This window comes from Lynx rufus, unplaced genomic scaffold (genome assembly GCF_022079265.1).
Source record: "Lynx rufus isolate CCGP_SWC_20201006 ecotype Redwood Valley unplaced genomic scaffold, mLynRuf1.p SCAF_6, whole genome shotgun sequence".
Classification (NCBI taxonomy): domain Eukaryota; kingdom Metazoa; phylum Chordata; class Mammalia; order Carnivora; family Felidae; genus Lynx; species Lynx rufus.
The window spans coordinates 71,419,777-71,446,534 of NW_025814878.1; the positions used below are offsets into that span (position 1 = coordinate 71,419,777).

The 26,758-nt window shown below is 37.0% G+C and overlaps 1 protein-coding gene across 1 annotated transcript in view; it reads right to left on the reverse strand.

Annotated features, from left to right (window-relative positions):
* DOP1A (DOP1 leucine zipper like protein A) overlaps positions 1 to 26,758 on the reverse strand; it is a 112,903-nt gene that overhangs the window by 18,512 nt on the left and 67,633 nt on the right. The window contains exons 14-25 of the mRNA XM_047101322.1: positions 25,082 to 25,703; positions 23,936 to 24,210; positions 22,574 to 22,726; positions 20,390 to 20,490; positions 18,813 to 19,072; positions 15,072 to 17,061; positions 14,128 to 14,239; positions 13,840 to 14,022; positions 11,679 to 11,804; positions 5,236 to 5,370; positions 3,551 to 3,606; positions 2,309 to 2,413 (exon numbers count right to left, since the gene is read on the reverse strand). Of these exons, the coding sequence (XP_046957278.1) occupies positions 2,309 to 2,413; positions 3,551 to 3,606; positions 5,236 to 5,370; positions 11,679 to 11,804; positions 13,840 to 14,022; positions 14,128 to 14,239; positions 15,072 to 17,061; positions 18,813 to 19,072; positions 20,390 to 20,490; positions 22,574 to 22,726; positions 23,936 to 24,210; positions 25,082 to 25,703 (4,118 nt within the window). The remainder of the gene's footprint in view (positions 1 to 2,308; positions 2,414 to 3,550; positions 3,607 to 5,235; positions 5,371 to 11,678; positions 11,805 to 13,839; positions 14,023 to 14,127; positions 14,240 to 15,071; positions 17,062 to 18,812; positions 19,073 to 20,389; positions 20,491 to 22,573; positions 22,727 to 23,935; positions 24,211 to 25,081; positions 25,704 to 26,758) is intronic.

Consider the following 26,758-nt stretch of genomic DNA (forward strand, 5'->3'; position numbering starts at 1 on the left):
TCACACATTTACACATATAAAATCCCCTTCAGAACTACAGAAGATGGCTAAAAGCTCAAAATTCTTTGCACTTGGTTGAATTTATGTCCATTCAGTACGAGAACATGTTGACTGTCGCTGGCTATTAATGATATCATTGGACTGCCTGATGCAATGTAAAAAAATTGGGGAAAAGCTTACTCTGTTTTTTCCTTCTTCTCCTTATATCTTAAGCAGTCCTTTTCAAACTTCAGTGTGTACTCACTCAAATCACTTGGGAATCTTGCTAAAAAAGCAGATTCTAATTGGGGTGTTCTGGATGGAACCTTAGATTCTACATTTTCAATAAGCTCCCTGGTGATTCCAATGCTGCTGGTTGAAGATCAACCTTTGAGTAGCAACATCTTAGAGGAAAATGTATCCTTCTTTCTCACTCTAATACCTGTTCATTTCCTTTGCTCCACCTCTTCCCAGCTGTCTCTGGAATGTGATGCTATCAGTGAGCCCTCTTCTCTCTAGAATTTTCTATCACTCTCCACTTACATAACACCTATGATTGGCCAGGCACTGTTCTAAGAATGTAACAAATATTAACTAATTATCATAACAACTTTGTGAGTTGGCATTATTATCATCCCTGATGGGGATGATAATATCATCTCACAGATGGAGAGGTTAAATAACCTGCCCAAGGCCACACGGCTTAAGAAGTAAAGAAGCTGGATCTGAATGCTGGCAGACTACAAAGTCTTTGCTTTTAACTATTCAACATCCTCAGATCTTCTTTACTATCTTTTTTTAAAAAGATTTTATTTTTTAAGTAATCTCTACCCAATGTGGGGCTCCAACTCACAATCCCAAGATCAAGAGTCGCACACTCCACCGACTGAGCCAGCCAGGTGCCCCAGATCTTTACTACTAATGATGACTTCCAAATCACATTTCCTCCTGCTACTTTATACTATCATATTCTTTTCATGATCAAACATCTTCAAAGAATACTTCATACTTTCTCACTCTAACCCTTGGCTGTTAACATCTGTGCTCACTACCTCACCAAACTCCTCTCTCTTAAATCACCAGTCCTCTCCAAATCATCAATACAGGCTCTTATTCCCCATCATCCTTCATCTCTTTCGAAGAGTTCCTTGTGCCCTCTTAACTTACGTTTGCTTCTAGAACACGGAATATAGCCGGTTTTCTTCTAATTTTCTTCTATTTCCCTTTCTATCTCCTTTGCTAGTCCCTTTTCCTTTATTCTTTGTCTTGGTCCTGCAATTCCATCCTTAGTAGTTCGTAGTCCCTACCTCCTACTTGAAACAGCATTCCTGGCCTAGCTTCCTTACCCTCTAATCCATTCTACTACTAACCTGCCACTCATGTCCCTCCTCAAGACCTGCCATCACTCTCACCCCTGCCCAAGACCAAATTTCTCTTTTTTTTTAATGTTTATTTGAGAGAGACAGAGAGAGACAGAGAGAGTGCAAGCAAGGGAGGGGCAGAGAGAGGAGGAGACACAGAATCCAAAGCAGACTCCAGGCTCTGGACTGTGTCAACACAGAGCCCAACACAGAGCTTGACCCACGAACCATGAGATCATGACCTGATCTGAAGTCAGATAGTTGACCAACTTGAGCCACCCAGGTGGCCCCCCCCCAAGACCAGATTTCTTAAGCTAAAATGTGAATCCTTCCCTATCCAGCTCCCATCTCCTTTTCTGTCTCCCCACCATTCCGTTGCCAGTGCTCTACTCTAAGAGCCAAACCAGACAACGCACCGTGCCCCAACATGCCCCTCCCATTCCTGTCTCCACAAAGGCTTGCTGCTCCTGCCAACTCCATTCACTGACCAGTATTTACTGGAGACATATTATGAACAATGGTAAGCGAAAAAACCGACACTGTCCATGACATCATGGTGCTTGCAGTTAAGTAAGGGTGACTGGAATTTATCAAATAATCCTACAAATTAGCAACATAGATAAGGAAACTCCAAAACAGAGAAAATGACTTTCCAAGACTGTTCATGTTCAGGGTCCTGAAGGCAAATGACTCCTGTATGAAGTTCCCCATCAGGCATCCTACTCATCCTTGAAGAAACTACTATAGTAAGGTTTGTTAGTGCATTTACATTTTGTATACACAAACACACAGTTTTCTCCCTACACCCTTTTTTTTACAGGCCTCAAATCACACATCTAGTTCTATATCTTGAAAATTCCAAGAGAAGACAGAGAGAACATGTGCTCACTCAAAACATCTGCTATTCAGCAATTAGGACAATGAACATTATTTTTTTCAAAATAATATTTTTAAGTGAAATTGCTTACCCAAGTATAAGAAACTGCCCTGGGGCTGGAAGACTCAGTTGTATGGAGTCTTTCAGAAGTATCAACAATGATGCCCAGCTATCCACTAAATTGGGCACTGGAATTCTGCAAGATAAATATAGTTTTGTATATATAGAGAGAGCCACAGTTAACTTTTATTTTCTTTATATTTTCCCACAGCCTTTACCACATTTTCCTACTAGTTTCTCTGAAACATTCGCTGAATTTTTATAGACTATGATAGGACAAAATTCTTAAAAGCTCTTTATTTTCTACTATTATTATATAAAAAGAAAACCAACATATTTAAAATATCCGGTGTAACTTAATTAGTATAGAAATTTTAATTGTGCTATAGAAATCCCAGTTTTTAATCACACGGACTCTCAAAAGTAAAATACAACTGGATTAAGTCTCAGTTGGATTACTGACATCATAGTCACCTGCTCTTGGTCTTATTCTCTCCACTTATCTCTTATTTTAGTTCTTTTTCCTTCACCTAGGAGTCTTTAGTTCATCTAAGGGAGAGTTACCAATCTATCCTGAACATCAGTCTCTCACCTCTAAAGATATTCAGATTATCTTTGTTTCAGTCTGGCCTTAACCCTAACACCTATATGTATCTAAGTTTAAACTATAGGTACTCTTTGCTCTAAATCACAATCAGTTTAAATATACTAGATAACCTGACTTTATAAATGTTAGTCATAGATCATAAACTGATGCCAGTTTGGTAATTAAAATGCATTTGCCCTCTACAGGAGGACATTAAGATTCAGGTTGTCGCATAAGTTTATCAAAATTGAAATCAACTGACTTCTGTTTAGGGGTCAGCTAAACACAAAACTGGAATACTAGAACGGGAAGATATTTTCTTTTCATCATTCCTAATATTAAAAAAAAAAAAAGAATCAGATTAGATTACCACATATTCACCTATATCAAAATAATAATGGATTCAGTGGCGACAAGCATGGCTTCAAGAGTTGTAATTTCTCCTTATATTTAAATGATTTTTTTACAATTCATTGTTTCAATACTATGTCTTCAATACCCTCAGGTCTTTAGGTTTGCAGGACCTACATGGCTGTGGGTCATTAACATACCCACTGACTTATATAAATATATCCACAAAAGGAAAAATTAGCAATTTCTTGAACGAACTCAGCTGCCTTTCTCCTATATTCCAAACTTTTATACATTGTTAACGTAGTAAGGAGAGATCTACATCAGTTATCTTACCTTTGAATATAAGCATAGAAAAACTGAAGCATGCAGACTTCCAAAGAAAGGTGTTTCTATAAACAAAAGAAATCAATTTTACAGTGAAGAAAAATGCTGCCTTTGCTTTTTCATTATTGCAGCTACTCTGTACTTTACTGTCAAAACATTGAAAGAAAACAAAAACACTAGTTTGCCATTAAAAATGCCACTCAAGACTTTCATTTAGTAGAAACAAACTTAACCTAAGAGCTATTTAAAAAGTTGAAAATGGATAGAAGAAATAGTCTCAATCGCCACCCCCTGTACACATCAAAAGTTGATACTCCAGCCATTACTTTCAAATGATCCATTTACTCTATAAGCATCAATATGTTTTATTTTAATCACCTTATACTTGGTTGGTGCTATCAGAATCAGGTTGAAGATTTTCATGAAATTTGAATTTAAATCTATTTTACTACAAGTTTCTGTTAAATTAGTGTAGTTAGTTCAAATCTGAGACTAACGCCTAACATGAAGTTAAAGGACAGTGCCTAGAGTAACAGAAATTAGTAATAGGCAAGAAAATGATACTGATGTCCACGGACATTTATCAGTTTGTTCCTTTGTAGTACCAACTATCCCCTTGAAGGTTCCCCTTTATCACACAAAAATCAAGTGCCTAACGGATTCAGAACCCAGATCGAGAGCAAGAGGCAGCCACTGGAGGGTGGTGGAAGCTGCTATTATTTGCTTCCAGGGTCCTTCATGCTTAGTCCAATGTCTGACACAAGCAGATGCTCAAAATACGATGCTGACCTGAGCTTGGACGTGCAAATTTAAAATCCTATGGCGAATGCTCCAGAGGTGATGTTACAACAGTAAGCAAATTATTAAAAGTTAATATGGATACCGGCTATTCTACACACAGAAGTATCCTCTTCCCATGGGCAATTCAACAAAAAAGATAAAACAAAAAAAAAATTAACATTTATGTTTAATAAAGCAGATATGTGTGATAATTCTGTGAAGGGATATGATTAGGTTTATTTGGCTTGGCTTAAAGTCCAACATTTGCAGGTGATAAATATTTTCTCAGCAAATATGACCTCTCAATATTGCTAGAACAAAGAGCAGAAGTAGAGAAGTCCATAATTTTACTAATTTGCAGACTTTGTATCTGCCTAATTAGAGACCATAAACTGTGAGCACAGACTATGTTACTCATTTTCTGTAGCCCCTGCAAAGCACAGTTTTGTACGCGGTCAATAAATGACATGGAGTAGAGCTAACGTTACAGCAAAATGCTAGACATTTGTCCAAAGAGAAAGGAATAAAGAAGCTAAAAAAAAAAAAAAGAAAAAAAAGAAAAAAAAGCAACAGTTGAGGTAAGCAGACCTTGAGCACTGGTTTATATGTTCTCCCTTTAAATGACCAGAACCTCCCCCCACCCCCTAAGATTTTGGTCATAAACTCTATAACTGCTTTAGATGGTTCATATAAGAGATCTAAGCCATTAAGGGCTCTTCACGGGCTACAGGAATGATCACAATAGCAGTCACTGCAGAAGTCGATACATGTTTTTATTACAGGAGTGTGAGGACAACATGCATTCCTCTCTGCAATCTGTAAGCATTAAAAGGATGTCACTGAACAAAAAATATCTTATCTCCAGCATTATTTCTGAAATAGAATTGTAAACAGCTCAGAAAAGCTCTTCTTACCTTGTCCTTGGCTATGGCTGGGGGCTGCTTTAAAACTTCTTTCACGGTCTGCATAACGGTTTCTGCTCTCATGACACTGATGGAGCGAACCAGTTCTACTAGTAAGAGCTGCTCTTCACTGGCTGCAGGGATGACCTGGATAAACACATCACTGCGGTTATGCACGTACGTGGGCACACAGGCCTTTTAAGAGAAATCACAGAATTAAGAGAATATTTCATGGCCTCTTTTTAATATAAAGGACTTTACAGGTCTCTTGATTAGGTAAAATATATGTACTTTTTATCAATACAATGCATACATCATTTCAAAAAATCAAATAGGACAGTAAGCTATGTCCTATCCCATATCTCACACCCTAGATCAACCATGCTCAACTCTTAGCTCTTTTATTTTTGAGTAATACACATGGCTATTTTTAACTATTTTGTGTCTTTTTTTTTTCCCGATTTCCTGACTTCCTACCTCAGAAGACAAAAACTTAGCTCCCTTACATTTTTCTCCCTATCCTCCCAACATAGTTATGTTGTAATTTTATTTAAATAAATATCCAATATTCATATGACTATTTATGGTTGTACTATGTATTATACTGCCCTTACATTTCTTTCACTTTTTGTTTTTCCTAGAGCTAATAAACTGCTCTATTTTTGTTTGGTTTTCTCCATCTTGATCACAAATTCATCCTCAAATGCTCTAACAACTGTAAATCTCTCATTACATATTAAAATACATTAGGTAATTATTAATCTTCTACCTCTTCCTTTTCCTTTTTTTTTTTTTAAAGTTTATTTCAAGAGGGAGAGATAGAAAGCATGCATCCACACAAACCAGGGAGAGGCAGAGAGAAAGGGAGAGAAAGAATCCCAAGCAAGGTCCATGCTGTCAGCACAGACCCTCATGTAGGGCTTGACCTCAGTAACCGTGAGATCACGAGCTAAGCTGAAATCAAGAGTCGGACACTTAACTGACCAAGCCACCCAGGTAGCCTTTTTTTTTTTTTTTTTTTTTTCCTTGAGACATCTATTTGAGGTCTTTCTGCTCTCTTTCTGGGTTGGTACTCTGTAGGTTTGCATAGTAACATCTTGATAACTTTTCTGTGACCGTCAGCCTTCTGTGTCAGAACCCCTATTGCTTGGATCCCCCTATTTCTTGGTTTATTCCTCCTCTAATGGAGAGGATCTTCCAGGTGCTGAGAGAGGGGGAACTGATGGTAATGAATTTTAAAAAAAAAATAGATTTTGCATGTTTCAAAACGCTTTGAGTGACAGTTTGGGTTTAGCGTTATAAGTTGAAACTGATTTTCCCATAATTTCCAATGCTGCTCTTAACAAGTTTTATCATTTTTCCACTGAATAGGAACAGTATTTTCTCCGAAGAAGATTTTCAGATCTTTTATCTCCAATGTTCTGACATTACATGCTGATCTTTGAGTAAATCTTTTTCACAATGTCTGTGCAAACTCATTTCCTTCATTTCTGGAAAATTTTCTTGTACTATTTCGTTAAATTTTTCCCCGTCATTTTTTTGTTCTTTGTTTCTGCAAAAAGATATTGAGCCTCCAGTATCATTCTCCTAATTTTCTGATCTCTACCCTACTTCCCTATCTCTAAATTTATATTTTATTTCTAGTATTTATCTGCTTTGTTTTATATTCATGATGGGGCACCTGGGTGGCTCAGTCAGTTAAGCATCTGACTTTGGCTCAGGTCATGATCTCACAGCTCGTGGGTTTTGAGCCTCACATCGGGCTCTGTGCTGACAGAGCTCACACTCTGTCTCTTTCTCAAAAGAGAGACACAGAGACAGAATGCGAGTAGGTTAGGGGTGGAGAGAGAGGGAGACAGAATCCGAAGCAGGCTCCAGGCTCCGAGCTGTCAGCACAAGAGCCCGACGCGGGGCTCAAACTCACGAGCTGTGAGATCTTGACCTGAGTCGAAGTCGGACGCTCAACCAACTGAGCCACCCAGGCGCCCCAACATCAAAAAAATTAAAAAAAAAAAGTTTTATATTCATGAACAATTTTAATTTTTGCAAATCTCTTTCTTATAATCTTATTTCATGGATGTCACATAGCTTCCCCTCTTAGAAAGGCATTGTTGTTATCACTTGAATGTTATTCTGTAACTTGCATTGTTTCTTTTGACTTTATCTAGTTGTTTTTCTCATTGTCTATCATATTAGAGACTTTCTTCATGTGACCAGTAATCCTTGGCTCTTTATTCATATTTAAATGTGAGGAATAGTAATAAAGCTAATATTTACAGAGTGCTTATTAAGTGCCAGGCATTGCTCTAAGTGCCACATAAATATATTCTTCCAATTCTCACAACCTCATGAAGTAGTATACTTCTTCTCCAGGGTCATATAGTTAGGGATTAAAGTAAGGATTTGAACCGCACGGATCTGGTTTCAAAGTCTGTGCTGTTAACAACTACACTATTATTGCCTTTGAAAAAGGAATTAAAAAGTGATGGGAATTCAAGCATTTATGTGCAAGACTGATGGGTAGGGAGGCTTCCCTGTGTGGTGACTACAGCCTAGTGTTTTTGTTTTTTGCTTTGTTATTCATTTTTATTTTTTAATATAAAATTTATTGTCAAATTGGTTTCCATACAACACCCAGTGGTCATCCCAAAATGTGCCCTCCTCAATACCCATCACCCCCCTCCCCCATCAGCCCTCAGTTTATTCTGTTTTTAAGAGTCTCTTATGGTTTGGCTCCCTCCCTCTTTTTTGCCCTCCCCTTTCCCCATAGTCTTCTGTTAAGTTTCTCACGATCCACATAAGAGTGAAAACATATGGTATCTGTCTTTCTCTGTATGACTTATTTCACTTAGCATAACACTCTCCAGTTCCATCCACATTGCTACACATGGCCAGAATTCATTTTTTCTCATTGCCAAGTAGTATCCCATTGTATATATAAACCACAACTTCTTTATCCATTGATCAGTTGATGGACATTTAGGCTCTTCCCATAATTTGGCTATTATTGAAAGTGCTGCTATAAACATTGGGGTAAAGTGCCTCTATGCATCAGCACTCCTGTATCCCTTGGGTAAATTCTTAGCAGTGCTATTGCTGGGTCATAGGGTAGATCTATTTTTAATTTTTGGAGGAACTTCCACAGTTTTCCAGAGTGGCTGCACCAGTTTGCATTCCCACCAACAGTGCAAGAGGGTTCCCGTTTCTCCACATCCTCTCCAGCATCTATAGTCTCCTGATTTGTTCATTTTAACCACTCTGACTGGCATGAGGTGATATCTCAGTGTGGTTTTGATTTATATTTCCCTGATGAGGAGTGACATTGAGCATCTTTTCATGTGTCTGCTGGCCATCCGGATGTCTTCTTTAGAGAAGTGTCTATTCATTTCTTCACTGGATTATTTGTTTTCTGGGTGTGGAGTTTGGTGAGTTCTTTATAGATTTTGAATATTAGCCCTTTGTCTGATATGTCAATTGCAAATATCTTTTCCCATTCTGTTGGTTGCCTTTTAGTTTTGTTGATGGTTTCCTTTGCAGTGCAGAAGACTTTTATCTTCATGAGGTCCCAATAGTTCATTTTTGCTTTTAATTCCCTTGCCTTTGGGGATGTGTCAAATAAGAAATTGCTGTGGCTGAGGTCACAGAGGTTTTTTCCTGCTTTCTCCTCTAGGGTTTTGATGGTTTCCTGTCTCACATTTGGGTCCTTCATACATTTTGAGTTTATTTTTGTGAGTGGTGTAAGAAAGTGTTCTAGTTTCATTCTTCTGCATGTTGCTGTCCAGTTCTCCCAGAACTCTTTGTTAAAGAGACTTTTTTCCATTGGATATTCTTTCCCACTTTGTCAAAGATTAGTTTGCCATACTTTTGTGGGTCCAATTCTGGAATGTCTATTCTATTCCATTGGTCTATGTGTCTGTTTTTGTGCCACTACCACGCTGTCTTCATGATTACAGCTTTGTAGTAGAGGCTAAAGTCTGGGATTGTGATGCCTCCTGCTTTGGTCGTCTTCTTCAAAATTACTTTGGCTATTTGGGGTCTTTTGTGGTTCCATACAAATTTTAGGATTGTTTGTTCTAGCTTTGAGAAGAATGCTGGTGCAATTTTGATTGGGATTGCATTGAATGTGTACATTGCTTTGGGTAGTATTGACATTTTTTTTTTTTTTAATTTTTTTTCAACGTTTATTTATTTTTGGGACAGAGAGAGACAGAGCATGAACGGGGGAGGGGCAGAGAGAGAGGGAGACACAGAATCAGAAACAGGCTCCAGGCTCTGAGCCATCATCAGCCCAGAGCCCGACGTGGGGCTCGAACTCCCGGACCGAGAGATCGTGACCTGGCTGAAGTCAGATGCTTAACCGACTGCGCCACCCAGGCGCCCCGGGTAGTATTGACATTTTAACAATATTTATTCTTCCAATCCATAAGCATGGAATGTTTTTCCATTCCTTAGTATCTTCTTCAATTTCCTTCATAAGCTTTCTATAGCTTTCAGCATACAGATCTTTTACATCTTTGGTTAGGTTTATTCCTAGGTATTTTATGATTCTTGGTGCAATTGTGAATGGGATCAGTTTCTTTGTCTTTCTTTTGCTTCACTATTAGTGTATAAGAATGCAACTGATTTCGATCAGACAACAAAAGGAAATGAAAGGCATCAAAATTGGCAAAGATGAAGTCAAGCTTTCACTTTTGCAGATGACATGATATTATACATAGAAATCCCGACAGACTCCACCAAAAGTCTGCTAGAACTGATACATGAATTCAGCAAAGTCGCAGGATACAAAATTAATGTGCAGCCTAGTGTTTTGTTAGTAGACTCAAAAACTTCAGCAACTATAGGTCTTTTTTCTTGGTCAGGTCATTTTCCTAGAGGTGAATCCTCAAAATTCCTACCTAAGGGCAGTACTGCTTCCTGCCACCTCACTGGGGTGAGGCTGATGCCCATTTTTCAGTATGTAACCTTGTTGCAAATGCCCCTGTTTTCATCATAAAGTCTAATGTCTATCGCTGTGAATCTTGTGCTCTCAGGTTCAGAGCCTTTCTTGACCAAAGTCTTCACAGAGCAAACTTGGCTCCAGTTTCTTGCTTGGGTAGGGTAAGAGAGTGGGTGGTGGCTTGGGTTGGGGAAAAGGGATCTAGAAGTGGTCTAGTTGTTCCTTATATAAATTTTCATTAATCCTCCAGATTTCACCCCATCCCAACACTTTGTCTTCAGAAGTATGTGACATTTCTGAGGCACCTGGGTAGCTCAGTCAGTTAAGTGTCTGACTTCAGCTCAGGTCATGATCTCACAGTTTCAAGAGTTCGAGCCCCATGTCAGGCTCTGTGCTGTCAGAGCATGCTCCTGATTGTGTGTGTCCCGCTCTCTCTCTGCCCCTACTCTGCTCATGATCTGTCTCCCAAAAATAAATAAAAACATTTAAGAAAAAAAGTACCTAAGACTTCTACTTCCAGAGACCATCTGTAGTTTTACAGGGGCAAGTGGTTCCTTTTTTACAGCAATATAGACTATCAATTTTCTCTACTAAATCTGTTACCACACAGATCTGTTGTTTTTCATCTTGGAAAATTTTGTTGATACTTATTTTTCTGTGGTCAACTCCCTCAAGTTCTGTCATTGTGGGTTTATGTCTTTTTAAATTCTTTTACTCTCAGTTTTGAAAGAAGAGCAGAGAAAAATGCATGTGTTTGATATGCCTTGTTAAACCACAGGTCCTTGGCTGATTGTAAATAGTCCAGGATTTCTGTTCTGTCTAATGTAGTATGTGCTACTGGATCCTCACATGCAAAAAAATGTCCTAAGTAGCAACGTTCTTTTACTTTTATTCCTTTTGAAACTTCAACATATATGTAATGCGAAATCAGCACAAAAATAACAGATCAGAAACCTTAAACTAGACAAATCATATATCTTATGTGAATGTTAATTATTTAATAGCCTAATATTCTAATGAGCCACTATGTATTTCCAACAAAGAACACTTTTGAGCTTTCAAACTCACAAAGCAACAATTTCACATATACAATCCAGTTAAACCAATATACTAATTACATTTAGAAACAAACTACTTAAGCTATCATGTCTTAATGAAAAACTAGTCAAGATGAAAACTCTCCATATCATTCTTAAATGATAAACATTTAAAAAATACACTGTGCTATGTTAATACAGTTAGTACAGTTAGTACAGTAATAGTGTACTATGTTATGTACCTTTTCCCTCTAAAATATAGTTAATATCATACTAATTTCTTTTTTTACACAAAATGATTATTTTTATACTCAAGGCATTTGGGCAATACATCATTATCTAAACCTATAGAAAAACTATTGTTTCCACTCCTCATCCCACCCAAGCCCCACTGCCATTAATGGAGACTTGAAAATTGGCATGTACTCACCAAATGCTTATCAAACGAAAATAAAAATATCAAATGGCTGAACACATACCTTGGTCCTGGTGGTCGTTTTGTTTTGTCTTCTTTCATTCCACACAAATGCAATAGCAGCCATAAAATGAACACCATGATTCATTGAAATGGGGCCCAATAATTCAAGGATCTGTTGTCTCAAGTTCTAAAACAATTTAAACAAATGACCAGTGGATTTTAGTTGTTTTTTTTTAAATAATATATAATACTTTCATGTTTTGCTACCTAAATAACAGTAGAGGAAATTTTAATAGTGTTAAGAGATGCAATCATGGTCATTTTAATTGGAAAAGAAAATTTCTATATTTGACACTATATAATGACAACTGCTAATCAGCCAAATGCAACAGTCTCTAGAAATAATAGGAAAACACTATATATGAAGTTCAATTACATTTGATGTCGATTCCTTTAAAAAAGAAAAGGGTTTTTTTTTTAAAGTAAAGTTATACAAAAGAAAAACAAAGTTTAATCTAAACCTAAGTACTTAGATAAAACTTTCTTTTATTTTTTTTTTAAAAAATTTTTTTTTTTTTTCAACGTTTATTTATTTTTGGGACAGAGAGAGACAGAGCATGAACGGGGGAGGGGCAGAGAGAGAGGGAGACACAGAATCGGAAACAGGCTCCAGGCTCTGAGCCATCAGCCCAGAGCCCGACGCGGGGCTCGAACTCACGGAGCGCGAGATCGTGACCTGGCTGAAGTCGGACGCTTAACCGACTGCGCCACCCAGGCGCCCCAAGATAAAACTTTCTAATGGTGGAAAAGTTTCCACTCTTCTCCTTCCCTCAATTTCAGTTCCCATTATTCCCATAATGTTCCCATTATTCCCAGATCTAGGGAGTCAGGTCAAGGAGTAAGAACAGGTAACTTGACAAAAGTTGTCAAATTCGACATATTATTATATTATTCAATTGAATAATTGAATAATATGCCTTGAAATATAATTTTCCTCTAAATATAAAGTAGAAAATTTGGAAAACGCCTGAGTATGAGAAAAAAAAAATTTTAAACTCAACCATTAATCACATCATCCTGAGATAATCACTATTACTACATTAATTTCTTTTTTCTGCATATAATTTTTCATGGAATTATAAACATAAGATTTATTCAATTATGTGACATGCTAGTTTCAGTAGTTTTATACATTTTCCATCCACTAAGATTTTTTCAAAACTGCAATTATTAGGGGCCCCTGGGTGGCTCAGTCAGTTGAGCGTCCGACTTCAGCTCAGGTCATGATCTCACAGCTCTTGAGTTCGAGCCCCGCATCGGGCTCTGTGCTGAAAGCTCAGGGCCTGGAGCCTGCTTCAGATTCTGTGTTTCCTCTCTCTGCCCCTCCCTGACTTGTGCTCTCTCTCAAAAAATAAGTAAATACATAAAAAAAAAAAACTAAAAAAAAAGTGCAATTATTAGTAGCTACATAATGTAACACTAAAAGAGTTAATGTAACCTTTTCCTTATTTACTGTTTAGGATCTTTGTGCCACTAAATAAGGCTATAAAGATATATAAAGATATCTATCTATCCATCTATCTATAATATATCTATCTTTGCCTAATTTTAATTGCCTTAGAACTGATTACTAAAGTAGCTTACTAGGTCAGACTACCAAATTTTTAAAGTTCTCTGTACATATTGGTAAACTGTTTTCCAGGAGGACTTTGCATATTAAAATGTCAACTTTAAAAATCCTCAAGAAAGGGAACAAAATTATAATATGTATGAACGAACCTCAAAAACATTATGTCACATAAAAGAAGCCAGATACAAAAGACTAAATAACATGTGATTTCATTTATAAAAAATGTCCAAAAAAACCAAACCTATATGTAGAGAAAACAGGTTAATGGTTGGTTGGAGTTGGTGATGAAAATAGGGAGTGACTGCAAATGGGCCCTGGAATCTTTTTGTGGTGATGAACATGTTCAAAAATTGTGGTGACAATGTACTAGAAAACTGTCCATGTACTAAGAAAAAAAATCATTGTACTGTATACACTTAAAATGGGTGAAATTTGTGATATATTTCTCAATGAAATAGTTAAAATTATTTGAGAATTAATTAATTTATGCAGCATGCTGCATACAATCTTTTCATGAGATGCTGAATACAATCTTTAGGAAAGTCCTTGAATGTTCTCTTGAGCTCCACAGATGAAGTGTGAATTGTCTAACCTTTGTGGCTCCAAGATTAATAGTGGTGACAGACGCAGAGGCAGCAACAGCCATCTTTTCTGAGGAATCAGCCTGATGCAGGATGCTCCAGAGCAAAGTCACAGAGGACATGATCATGTGAAGAATGGAGAGGATTCCACTGCGGGCTTCAAACAAGTGTTTTTGGTCTACGTTGACCAAAAGCTATTAAAGTCAGGGGAAAAATACATATCACTTACTGAAGTTTATAAGTGGCTACTTACTAGACCTCAGTCTGGAAAAAGGAATCAAATATTTGTGCAGTCTTACTTGGTGATACTGAGTAGTAGGATCCAACAAACAGTAATGAATAATGGCTGTGATCCCTTCTAAAAGAGTAAGAATCATATCTGGTGGAATGATTGATGCCATCCACAGAGGCCTGAAATAAAATGTACTCAGTTGAACACAAGTTCTGTGAAAGAAAAATTCATGTTTTAATCAATGGTAAATGTCCAGCATGTGCTAGGCACAGAGTAGGTGCTCAATAAAGATTACATAAATAAATGACTAAGAGCATAAATTAGAAGCTTTTACATCCCAATCTATGAAGTGAGTGAGTTGTACTAGAGTTCTTTGGCTAAACAAATTCAATATGAAGCAAATAAATATAGCTAGTAAATCTCTAGCAACTGTGTAACAGCAGGCATATCAATATTAACTGATAAAGGCAATTTTCTTATATTTTACATGTAATAGCTAAGGTTATACAGGAGATTAAATAAATACTAGTCAATGAAACATTTGACTAATTTCTGACAGACTAATTGAACACGGGGATACAGGTGGAATTCACCACTAAACCATGAAGATCAGAAACAAGAAATAAAATCAGACAGGAAAGCAATTATTTTTAATTTAAAATTAATTTTAGTGTGCAATTAATTTCTACTTAGATAATTTATCATATAAAACTAGGGAAACCCTTTGCTGGGCTTTGTATTATTTTCGCCAGCTCGTTCAAGAACATCTAAATTAATGTTTCTTCCCTTAGGAGAAAAAAGTCCTCTTTAAATCTTCCTCCTCCTTTCCATACTTAATTCTTTTATTGACACTCTTCCTCAGGGTGAGTTTCCTTCTTCGTGAAAATAATATACTATTTGTAACCTATTGATACCATTAATTTATGTACTCAAATTATAACGGACTTTCTGGATGATTAAGTAGTCCTAATGTGAAAAATGTCCATGATAAAGTTAAAAATCAATGCTTACCTACTATCAGATAATCCTGTTTCATATTTGTACTGCTGAATTAGATTATCTAAATTTCTGCAAAGCTGTAGTGTCACAGAAACAACCACTCTCTGTAGAACTTTTCCCATGTAAGGCAGAGTAGATGTGATTAAACCAATCCACTGTGGGTGCATCTTACAAGCACAGTGTTGATGCAAAGCTCGTATTACTGCACAGAGGAACATGCCTTGACATGTAATTGGCTGAGCATGCAAATACTGAAGAGAAGTCATGGGCTGATGGGGATTGATGTGTTCCAGGTCAGATACGACGAAATCGAAACCCGTTTCATTCTCTTCGGGGATAGTCATTACCCGGTGTTCTAGAACAATGAGCCTCTGAAGCACTTTAAGAAGCTGTGACTGGAGTGTGCTGCCATTGTCAAATTCATCCTCTGAGAAATTGATAAGGCTGTCTTCTGAGAAACCTTCTTCCACGGCAACCATGTTTTTACCTGCCATTTTCTCACTATGCCATTTCTGTGCACTAAAGATAGATGACAGCAAACAGTGAAGAATCACTTTCTGAACTTTGCACTTAGATAACATGTCAGAGATAAAACTAGGGAAACCCTTTGCTGAGCTTTCTATTACTTTTGCCAGCTCAGTAAAGAGAAGTGTCAAAATTTCTATGCTCATCATCTGCATGTTTCGATTGCCCATTAAATCTTGTGCAGTGACCTTGACGTGAGTTGGGTAATGGCTTCTCATGTAATATAAGCAGAGGGAAATAAGAATTTCTATATACATAGAACTCCGGAAGTTATGATTAGAGTCTACTGGAATGTGACTATAAAAGTCTTTGCCCATAACAGAAATCCGGTGTCTGGCCAAGAGATTCTGAAGCAGAGACAACTGAGGGGTATATGCATTATTTACACTAGTGGTTGAAATGGCATTTACGAAAGTAATAGGGTTAGTTTTCAAGATGGCTTTGATGGCAGAAAAAGCATACAGAGTCCTTGATGAATCATACAACTGGAGATACAGAAGCACATGCTGATAGAGTGGGTGGATGTTGAAATGGGGAGATTTCCGTGATCCTGGAGAACCCATATCACTCTCAATTTCAGAAATCTCTCCTTCTCCACAGCTGTACCAGTTCTCTAAATCCAGACCATCGCTGAAGAATACACTGGTTTGTTTGAGTTTTTCATTTGAAGCTTTTTTCTTGTCGTCATCCTTTTTTCTGGCAAGTTTTACTTTAGGTTTTGCTCCCGGTTGTTTACCTGACTCCTTAACAATGGTCTCTTTCTCAGAGACTTTTTCTGATAACTTTTCTTTGAAGCTGAACTGAATACTGCTGTGACTCCTCTGCCTGGATTTAGTTTCTATGGAAGCAACATTAGAGTCCTGGAGAATCTGTGTGGTTCCTGAAATACAAGGTGAGGAACTATTTCTGGAGATTCCATTTGCCACACACTCACGGTCTCCCTCTGCAGACACAGCCAGCAACTGAGAACTGTCGTTACTCAGCAAAGCACTCTGACCCTGCGGAGCAGACTGCTCGTCAGTTTTAAGGGCCTCCTCGCCTGGACCTACATCACTGTGCTCTGGGGGCACAGCTTCCATTTCTAACTGAGATGTCAATGATGCAGATTCTGCTTCGAGGCCACTTACGACTTTACATATCAGGTCAAACACTACCTGCTGAACATCATCATCTGGGGAGCTTGCACCTGGCACTTGAGAATCTTCTTGGGTGTTCACATTTTCAGGATCTACTTCGTAACTCAAGTTGTCCCCAGCAGAGGACTGTGAGCATCCAGAGTCGGAACTCTGAAGCACTTCTATCTGTTGGTCTGGAAGATCAAAATCAGATACAACCATTGGAATTGTCTCACTGCTGGTACTTAGAAGGGAAAGTCTGTCACTCAATGGATTAACAGTGAGACTAAAGTTCTCTATTTCGTCCATAGTGAGTGGCTTTTCACCACTTCCTTTAGATGCAATGAGTTGTACTTGGCTTACTGGCATATGAGAAAAATAGTAAAGAAGGAAAAAGATAAAATACATTAAAATGATTGAAATGTAGACTGAACTCAAGATTCTTAAGCATTAGCTTCATCACCTTATACCTTCCTACGAAAATTACATTTTTTTACTATTTTAGACCCTTTAAGTTAGAAAATTATGTAGATGACTATTAACTAGAATTTAGTAAAGACAACTCAACAATAGAAGGAGTATTATTTAATTGAATTAAATAAAACAACACATTAAAAACAGCTACAATATCAAAATTTGCCCTTACTCCCAAATAAGGTATCTTTTTTTTTTTTTTACTGCAGTTCAAAATTTTATTTTTTTCTCCCTGTGTAATATTTCCCTTAATTATTTTATTTATAAGAATTCAAATACTTCAGTAGTTGATATGTATATATATACACACATACATATATGTCTATATATACACACACACACACATATAAGCTTGATTTCAATAAAATTCAATATTTACAAATTATCAACATTATCAATATTCAACATTTATGAATTATAAGTAAGGCCCTAAATCAAGAGACAATGAGGGTGAGAGAAAGAAAAGACATCATTGTTCTCTCTAGAGTTTGAACTTGGTAGGGGATCACAAATATATTCATCCATTTCTGTACTTTTTGGAGAGCATACAGTGCTGATGGCATTCTTTTAAGAAAGAGCAAAAGGCTTAGTTCCATATGAGTATTACAAAGCAAATGTTATAGAATTCAGGGAAAGCATCATGACCCTACAGGTAAGGAGATCAATCTCGGAGGAAAGGTGAGAATTCAGCAGACAGGCAGGAATGGCAGCGGGTAAAGGGCTAGCAGAAAGAAGTTCAGGCAATAGGCAGAGTAGAACATGCTCTGAGAAGACTCAGGGGAAGCAGTGGAAAGTCAGGCTCTATAGAGGGCTCTGTCCATACTCTGTAGAAACACATTAAAGATGAAATGGGGGCATGACAGTGTAGCTGCAGCTTCATCACACAGCAGCCATGGGACTTTGAGAAAGCCCTGGCCCGCTAAGCATCTCTACCTACTCAGTAAAATGACCTTTTTATTACTGACCTCACAGGATTATTTGTCAAGATATGAATGAGTTTTGTGAGAATCTTTTGTCCCTAAAGTATAATAAGTTAATCTAAGGACCCATTATCACCGTATTGTAGATGTCCTCACTCGACAATTTGTAAAATGTGGACTTCCAAGTAATAATAGTGAACATCTAACTAACACTTATGATAGGCCAGTCTGCCCTAAACATTTGTAGGCATTTGTTTGCAGTCACAAACAGGACTACGTGTTATGTTCACAATGAAGCCTGGAAAGGTGGGTACTACTATTCCCATTTCACAGATGAGGAAAATGACTCATGAAATACAAATGGGCATTACAAGCTTTTTATATATTCTCAGTGAAGTATCTCTAGAACCTCGCAAAACCAAAATTGCTCATTAAACTCTAAAAGTATTTCCATCAAAATTGAAGACTGTCTCTGAAAGCTGTGCTGACTCCTTCCTTGAAAGAGTCAACTGATAAGAGAAATCCAAGTCCTCTAAGATGACCATTGATGAAGTACATTCTGGCATGGGCCCACGTGAGCACTGCCAGTACACATGGATGGGAGAAAATAAGTCCATGGAGAAAACCTCACTGTTGCCAATCACTACTGTGTTCACTTCTCATTTCATTTTAATAACTTAATTCTAAATAAAGCTGTTCTACTTCCATGTGATATTCACCATTGCTGCAGGCAAAATTTTGCATGAAATGCTTGTCACTCTCTTCTCCGGGATAATAGGGAGCCTTATTCCAATAGCGTTCTGCTTGTACACGCTGCACTGAAACCCTCTGAGTTTTGGGATGAAGCAGGAGCAATAGCAATGGTTCCAAAACTCTTGCAATATCATGTCTTTGTAGCACTTGGTTCAGCCAGGCTTGTCCCACAGAGCTGGTAGAACCATCAAGACTGTTAAGGCTATCTAACATGATGAACAGTGACCTACAATAAACACCAATAATTAAAACAAAGAACAAAACATCTACTTTAATTGTCACACTCTAGTTTTTCTTAAACCAACATTACTGTAAGTTTTATTTTTAATTAACTTTTTAAAAGTAATCATACTTCAGAAAAACTTCTGACCACATCATTTTAATAATCTTAATCCCTACAGTCTCAGTAGATATGAAAAAGGAGAAAATCGTCTTTTCCCTTTTCTTATATACTTGTGTTTTAATTTCCCAAGCATACATTACTTTTATAAGATAAGTACTAATGAACAAGGGAGAAAAAAAAACTTAGTTTTGTTTCACCAATGTACTCCTGCTCATATCACCAAATACTGAACTCTGTGCAAGTTAACACTACTTCATGCTCTTCTGTGCCCAATCTCTTTATGAGGCAAACCTGTGTGCTTAACTCAAAGAAAGAACTTCTGTGAAAGTTATGGAGGTGTGGCTTGGAATCTGAAAACCTGAGATTCAAATCTGGGCTATCAGCTCTACATCATGTGTGGTCTTGGGCAAGCCACTTATTTCTCTGGTCCTTCAGTGCCTCACTTGGATGATGAGAAAAGGCAGTCACCAAATGAGAGATGGTATTTGTAAAGTACCTAGGCCAAGGGCATAGTTCATTGTACTAGTTCAATACCAAATCATTTAAAAATGGTGATGTTGAAAAAGTAATGTCTGAATAATGTCCAGTAAAGCACATATCTGATCCTGGGCTGGGCTTTAAGCAGAGTCAGATCTGTGGCCTCCTCTATGGTGGTGAGACTGCTATCCTGGGCCAGTATCTCAGTCTACCTATACATAGCATCTCCTTGGAAGTTAAGGCAAACCTCATATTTGGGGGATGAGTCATCTCGAGTGGTGTAGACAAGTAGCAAAACTACTCTCAGGCAGCTGCAGGTTCTCTGAATCCATGGAAGGGGTGTATATTTTAGCTTTAGACTTATGATGTCCAGTTCAGGCAGAAGACTGAAAATAACTGTTAGAGAAACAGTTACATCATCTACTGTTTATGTTGAAATTTCTCTGTGAATACAGACCCATTGCTGTATCCCTGATACCTAGAATGCTGCCTGGCACATAGCAGGGGTCTTGTTGAATATTCATCCAGTAAAAGAAAGGGGATCTGGGTGCTTCAAAGCCATGCATTTTAATATAGCTTAGATTTTTTAAAAAATAATTTATAAGCTCTCTTTATAATATCTGTAAATTACTATCTTGCACCTCTGCCAAATTAGGCAGAGGATTCAAGAAAAGAGACACTGAAATACCTGACTGTAAAATCCGAGTATCAAATGTAACCAACCTGTCAAAAGAACGTGCAAAAGATGACGACTTATTTATATGGAGATCCCTTGTCAGATGCCAAAGAACTGCAAACTTTGCATGTGCTTCCATCCTTATTTTCTGAGGAGGAATATGGGAGATGAAATTATTTTTTTCTCCCTTGAAGATATTAAGTGATTTTATCAAAATCAAAATAGCAATTTAAGAGACAGTATTAGGTTCGATGTTCACAGTACTCAACACACCACACAATAAAACTATTTTTATGAAAGTAGAAATGTAAAAAAAAAACTTAGAAATATTAAACCTAAAAAGTCATCTCACACTACCTCAGAAATCGTTATTATTTAGTTTAGACTAGGTAACCAGTTTTCTAGATTATTATGTAACGGGGATGGAAAGAGCTAATAATGTGCATATTATAATATCTTCAGTCTCGGAAGCATTTTTCCCTTTTTTAATAAAAATACTTAGTAGTCAAAATTTATTTTATTATACCCTACAATTTACTTTTGTTCCCAGAAATTATATATTATCTCAAATGAATTGATCACTACTTATAAAGCTGGCTTATTAGATTCAAAAATTTAGACACCTAAAAAATTACTTCTATAAGAAAAACATCATTTTGAGATTATTTGGAAAATGTTAAGTGTTATGGTAACAATGGACAGAATGGAAAAATAAATGATTTAGAAAGACCAGCACTTGGTGTTAGATAATGAACATATGTGAATATAAATCAGGTAGAAACTGTGAAGTTATCAAGCTTTTCATAGTGTTCCTGTAGCATCTGTAGAATTCTTCAAGTAAAAGCCCTCCAAAATCAGGGACTGTAACGGTCTCAATTGTTTGTGATCACTTTGAGGGGAGCTTCCTTTTTTTCTACGGGTGTAATACATGCTTTTCCTATGAAGCCCATGTTTATACATCAACATATTAAAAAGTAATGGTATCTTAATTTTTTTTCATGGATGTATAATACCTTTATTCAGAAGTTAGTATTCCTTTAGAAATGTTACACAATAGGTATATAATTTGTCCTAGATTTACACTTAATGTAAACAAATTAAATGCAAGTCTTTATTAAACATTTTATTCCTAAAAAATTGAGAAAATGTGTTGAAGCAGAAATAGAATTTTAACATTTTTCTTGCAATAAACTTTCATGCCTCTCGTTTTCTCCTTCATTTGCCACTTCCTTCCTGAACAAAAGCTTCATTTACTTAACACTATGCCTTTCTGAATGACTCAAACTCACTTGCATTTAGAGTTCTTAAAAATTAGGGTGATACACCTCTAAAAGCTGTTCAATAAAATCTTTGATTTATGTTACAGAGAAGGCATGGGAAGATCACACACTTCATTAAACTTTCCCAAAGAGATCAACCAGATTGAAAGTTCCAGCTTCTCAGGCATACCAATGACTCTATCACCTTTACTCTCACTGACTTATCGACCATTTCATGTACATTGGGATACAAAATCCTTATTTTGGATACTATAATACAAATAATATAATCTCATATATTAGCATTCTATGGCTTATAAATGTAACTTCACATATACATCATTTCACAAACATCAGTTAATGTATGCATAGTTCCATAACCAAGGCTACTGCTTCCTCTTTAAATGGTCTAAGAACTTGGACCAGCAACAACTTTAATCATCACTGCCTACAGATGGTGTCCTGAACCAAGAAATAAACCTAGTATTTGATTTTGGGTTACTAGATTTTTCATATTACTGATGCTTTTGCAAAGAACTTTCTTCTAAAGGACACAATGGGGTGCCTATGTGGCTCAGTAGGATGAGCATGTAACTAGTGATTTCTGCTCAGGTAATGACTCAGGGTTGTGGGACCGAGCCCCACATTGGGCTCTATACTGGGCACGGAGCCTGCTTAAGATTCTCTCTCTCCCTCTGTCCCACCCCACTTGGGTGTGTGCACTCTCTCTCAAAAAAATAAAATAAAAAGAAATAAGATAAGATAAAATTAAATTAAATTAAATAAATAAAATTAAAAAGGACAGAACAAATTTGTTTTAAATATATGAAGACCATATACTCTACGAATGAATTTACACAATCTCTAATCAGATACTAGCTACAATAATTTTCCTACAGTTTCTTTAATTTACCTTTTGGTATAATGGGAGTCGGGTAGGTGGGGGTGGGTCAAGATGAAAAAAGAATTTACCTTATCTTTATGGGTTAACTGCTGACTTATAACATCCTCACAGATGCTAGAAGAAGGAACCAAGTTATGTAGTTGATAAAACAGTTCCACACTTTTCTGATGGTGCTGAGGTGTCCTATCTCCCAGCTGATCCCACAATGTTAAAGCTACATGCTACAGAAAAAGATTGTCAAAGTGACAGTGTTACCAAACCATACATTAAAACTTATTTAATAAGCATTTCCTGTTAGGTACAAACAAGCCTCTGAATGCCATTGAAGGTCTTCAATGTTCCTTATGCTACAAGGATGAGACTTAAAAGTATAGCTTTCCATGTGCTCACTTTTTGGGCACCGAGGTCGTTAGAACCTCTTATGATAGACCTTTAATGATTATTTTTATTCTTTTAAGATCCCTCCCTAATGATACTTATTTTAAACATCAAACATGGAAGAATTTTCTGCAGGGCCCAGAGAAGACCCCACTTTACTATTTTAGTGACACTTAGTAAAGTGCTGCTAGAATACATTATCCTTAAGAGGATACAAATCTCACATTGAATACGATATTTATGGTTATATGTTACAAAGTAAAATATAATTTACAGTTCAAATATCCAAATTACTTAAGCTTATATAAAATAGGTTGTATGTATTTTAGAGCTACACGTGTTAACAAAGCACTTGATGATCTATGATAGCATTAATAAAAACGTAACCATTTTCAGGGTTTACTGTCATACCGTTGTTACAGAAACCAACTTTAGCAGAAAGAACTATCTGGTGGGGCACAATGACTTGAATTGAGATAAAATTAAAGCAAAATTTTTTTATATATAAAGCATCTACCTGCCTAAGATGTAATACAATCCAATATACTTAATGTTCTTTCTATGTAGAGGGTATCATCTATACTGCTGTGATAAAAATCAAAAACTGTACATTTTTTTTTTCCTCTGAATGGCATCATATACCACAGATGATAATCAAACAATACAGAGTCAGAAAAATTTTTCCTGGGAGTTTTGGAGAGCTGAGATTATACTCTACGAAAAGCAAAAGTGTCATAAGCATGTCATGTCGAAATAAGTTTTATTGTATAAATGGACTTAACCTCTTTTTTAGCTGAAATTACTCCTTCTGTGGCTTTGGAGCCTTAATACTTGCCTTCCCTAACCTCATCCTCATCTCCTCTCATCCTTTTTCCCTCTAGCAAAACTGGGGACAAGATTGGCAAAGCAGTACAGATGAAGTGTGGTATCTTTTTCTAGACATTGTAATATTAACAGGTATTCAACGAAGCCTGATTATCATCTTTCAGATCTCTGGTAAGCAATCTAAGTCAAGTACCACCTTAGTCATGCATGTATTCTCCAGAATTTACCTTGAAAAATTCAGTCTTCTCAGCAATGTATCTCAGATTGCCTGGAGTGAGGGGAGGTCTAATAACTACCGCCACTCGTCCCTGGTTTGGACTTAAGGGCTGTGCAGGCTCCACACTGTTGATGTTCTCCCCAGTGACCATGGCCACAGACTGAGTCAGTCCCACCAGGTCCATGACTAATGAAATAGCAACACTCTGCACACTGAAATCGCTTGCTTGGCTGCAAGCGTTCATCAGGGTCTGGAGCCACAGCGGAGGCTGCACGTGCTCCCAGTCTGAAACAAAAGATGGAAGATGGAGTTCATCGCACTAAACCTTTCACACATACACCAACGTCCAGGTACATTTCAAAACAAAGCACCTCTTCTCAACACCTTTAGGCCTTGATCTGTTAGTAAAACCAAGGTTTCTCACCTAGACTGGAGCTTTAAGAAAATAAAGCAGCAACAAGAATCCCATAAACTTTTTTAGTATGTAATTTTCTTATGCCACATAATACAATGTATTCCCCTGTCCTAAAAAACAGTATATTAATCAACAGATATTATGTAGTACTCACTCACTGCACTCTGTGTGCATATATAAAAATATAAATAATGGTAAACACTTATGATATTAGTCTTAATAAAGGAAACCAATGGATCTAAATGATATGTTACTTTTCTCCAGAGAAAGAAGTTAATTTCCTTCTTACCTTCAACTCACTTGTAAGTACACTGTGAAAGACTTCAAAATCACAAAATTTTCCAATATGCCAACATGTATTATCTCCCCATAAAGACAATATTTCATTAAAAATACTAGGGGTGCCTAAAAAAATTAGGGGTGGTACAGTCAAGTCAAGCATCTGAATTCAGCTTAGGTCATGATCTCAGAGTTCGTGAGTTCAAGCCCTGCATTGGGCACTGCACCTATCATGCAGAGCCTACCTGGGATTCTCTCTCTCTCTCTGTCCCTCCCCTACTTTTGCGCTCTCTCAAAATAATAAATAATTTTAAAAAATCTACAAATTAAAATAACACTTTAAAAAATTAACTGGCTAAAAAAAAAATCTTAGTTTTAATTCTGAGTGCTTTAAAAAAAGAAGTAAATAAAAAGCATGCTATAAAAAAGATTCAAATATAAATAAAACCAAGATGACCTTACCAGTCTCAGACTTCTCAGAATGTAGGTCTGAAGTATGGTTCCCCTCAGCAATGTAAACTGGGAAACTGGAGCACTCCAGGAAGAGCTGGCAGGCAGAAAGGAAGGCGGAAAGGTATTCTTTTGAAGTTTTCTGTTTACTTATGTTTCTCTCCTTTACATCTCCATGGGAATCCCTATCCCATTTTGAAGTCTCTTCTTGCTCTCTACTGAGATCCCCTGAATGCTCTGTAGCCAAAGCCTGAGAAAAAGAGTTGCCCTGAATGATGTAGAGGTTGATAAGTCTAGTGAGAAACTGCTGGACATACTCCAAGCAACATTGCATTGCAGTTTTTTGGGCTGTCTTCCCACTTCGGGGTGCTGTCCCCTGGGTGACTATGGAAGGGGCCTGGATGATGGTTTCTTCAGATCCTACGGTGGAAGCCGTTTCGGTCTCAGAGGATGTGCTACCGATGGGAATGGCAGCTGTCCCCTGCCCCTGACTCAGGTCTCTGTCGATATCATCACTTCGGTCTGCTTGGTACTGTATAAACTCAGTAAATCCACTCTCTGATGATCGACTGCTTGGTGGGTTTTCTCCATCTTCAAATACTTCAGTAGGATTTTCAAGAGACACTGATGATACCTGGTAGTGATTAAAAACAGCAAAGGCTAAGTGATTAAATGCATATATTAGAAATCAAAAATTAGAAATGGCCACATTGAGAGACGTCAGTTTAGATTACATGATTCAAAACTTACTCTACACGTTCGGCTGAATCTTAGAGCAGTTTCTACAACTGATTCATATTTCTATGATAATCAATAGGGAATACTGGTACAGTTCTAATGAATATATTAAAATAAACTCGGGGCACCAGGGTGGCTCAGTCAGTTAAGCATCTGACTTCAGCTGAGGTCACTATCTCATGGTTCATGAGTTTGGGCCCCTCATCTGCGCTGACAGTGCAGAGCCTGCTTCAGATCCTCTGTCTCCCTCTCTCTCTGACTCTCCCCAGCTTGTGCTCTCTCTCTCAAAAATAAAATTAAAACATTAAAAATAAACTCATTCATTAAGAATTACTTGCTGTATGCAAAGATTTGGTTTTTGAGGGCAAAATATGCATATAGCACAAATCTCTAACATCTATATCCCTATTTTCAAACAACTGACAATTTATTCAATCTGCTTCACGAAATCACTTTCCTAATGTCTAAATGAGGCAAGGAATGAGACATTTTAAAAACTAGAAATAAATTCTAATAGGTCATCTGTTCAATAATCATGAATGTGAAATTTCTATGTGAAATGTGTAAAATGCTATTTAAATGGTTACCATTAATCTTACATTCTTTTAACAGTTACTGAACCTATGTTACATGGCAGACACTGTATTGTGTACCAGGAACAAAAAGATAGTTTGTAATCTAAGGGAGAAGACAATAAGTTATAATATAAACAAAAATGGACCAGGTACTGGAATAGAGCTGGACTGAATTAATCGTCCCCTTCCTACAAAGACTGGATAAGTACAATCATCAAACATATTTTTGGGTTTAGTTTAAGGAAACAAAAGTTGTACATATCATGAATTGCTTGGGGACTTTGCCAGAGCATAACGTGAACTTGAATGAGATTACTTCTTAGTGACTAAAAAGGGATATTATTGAAGATTACAGAAGATACAAACTAATTGTTCT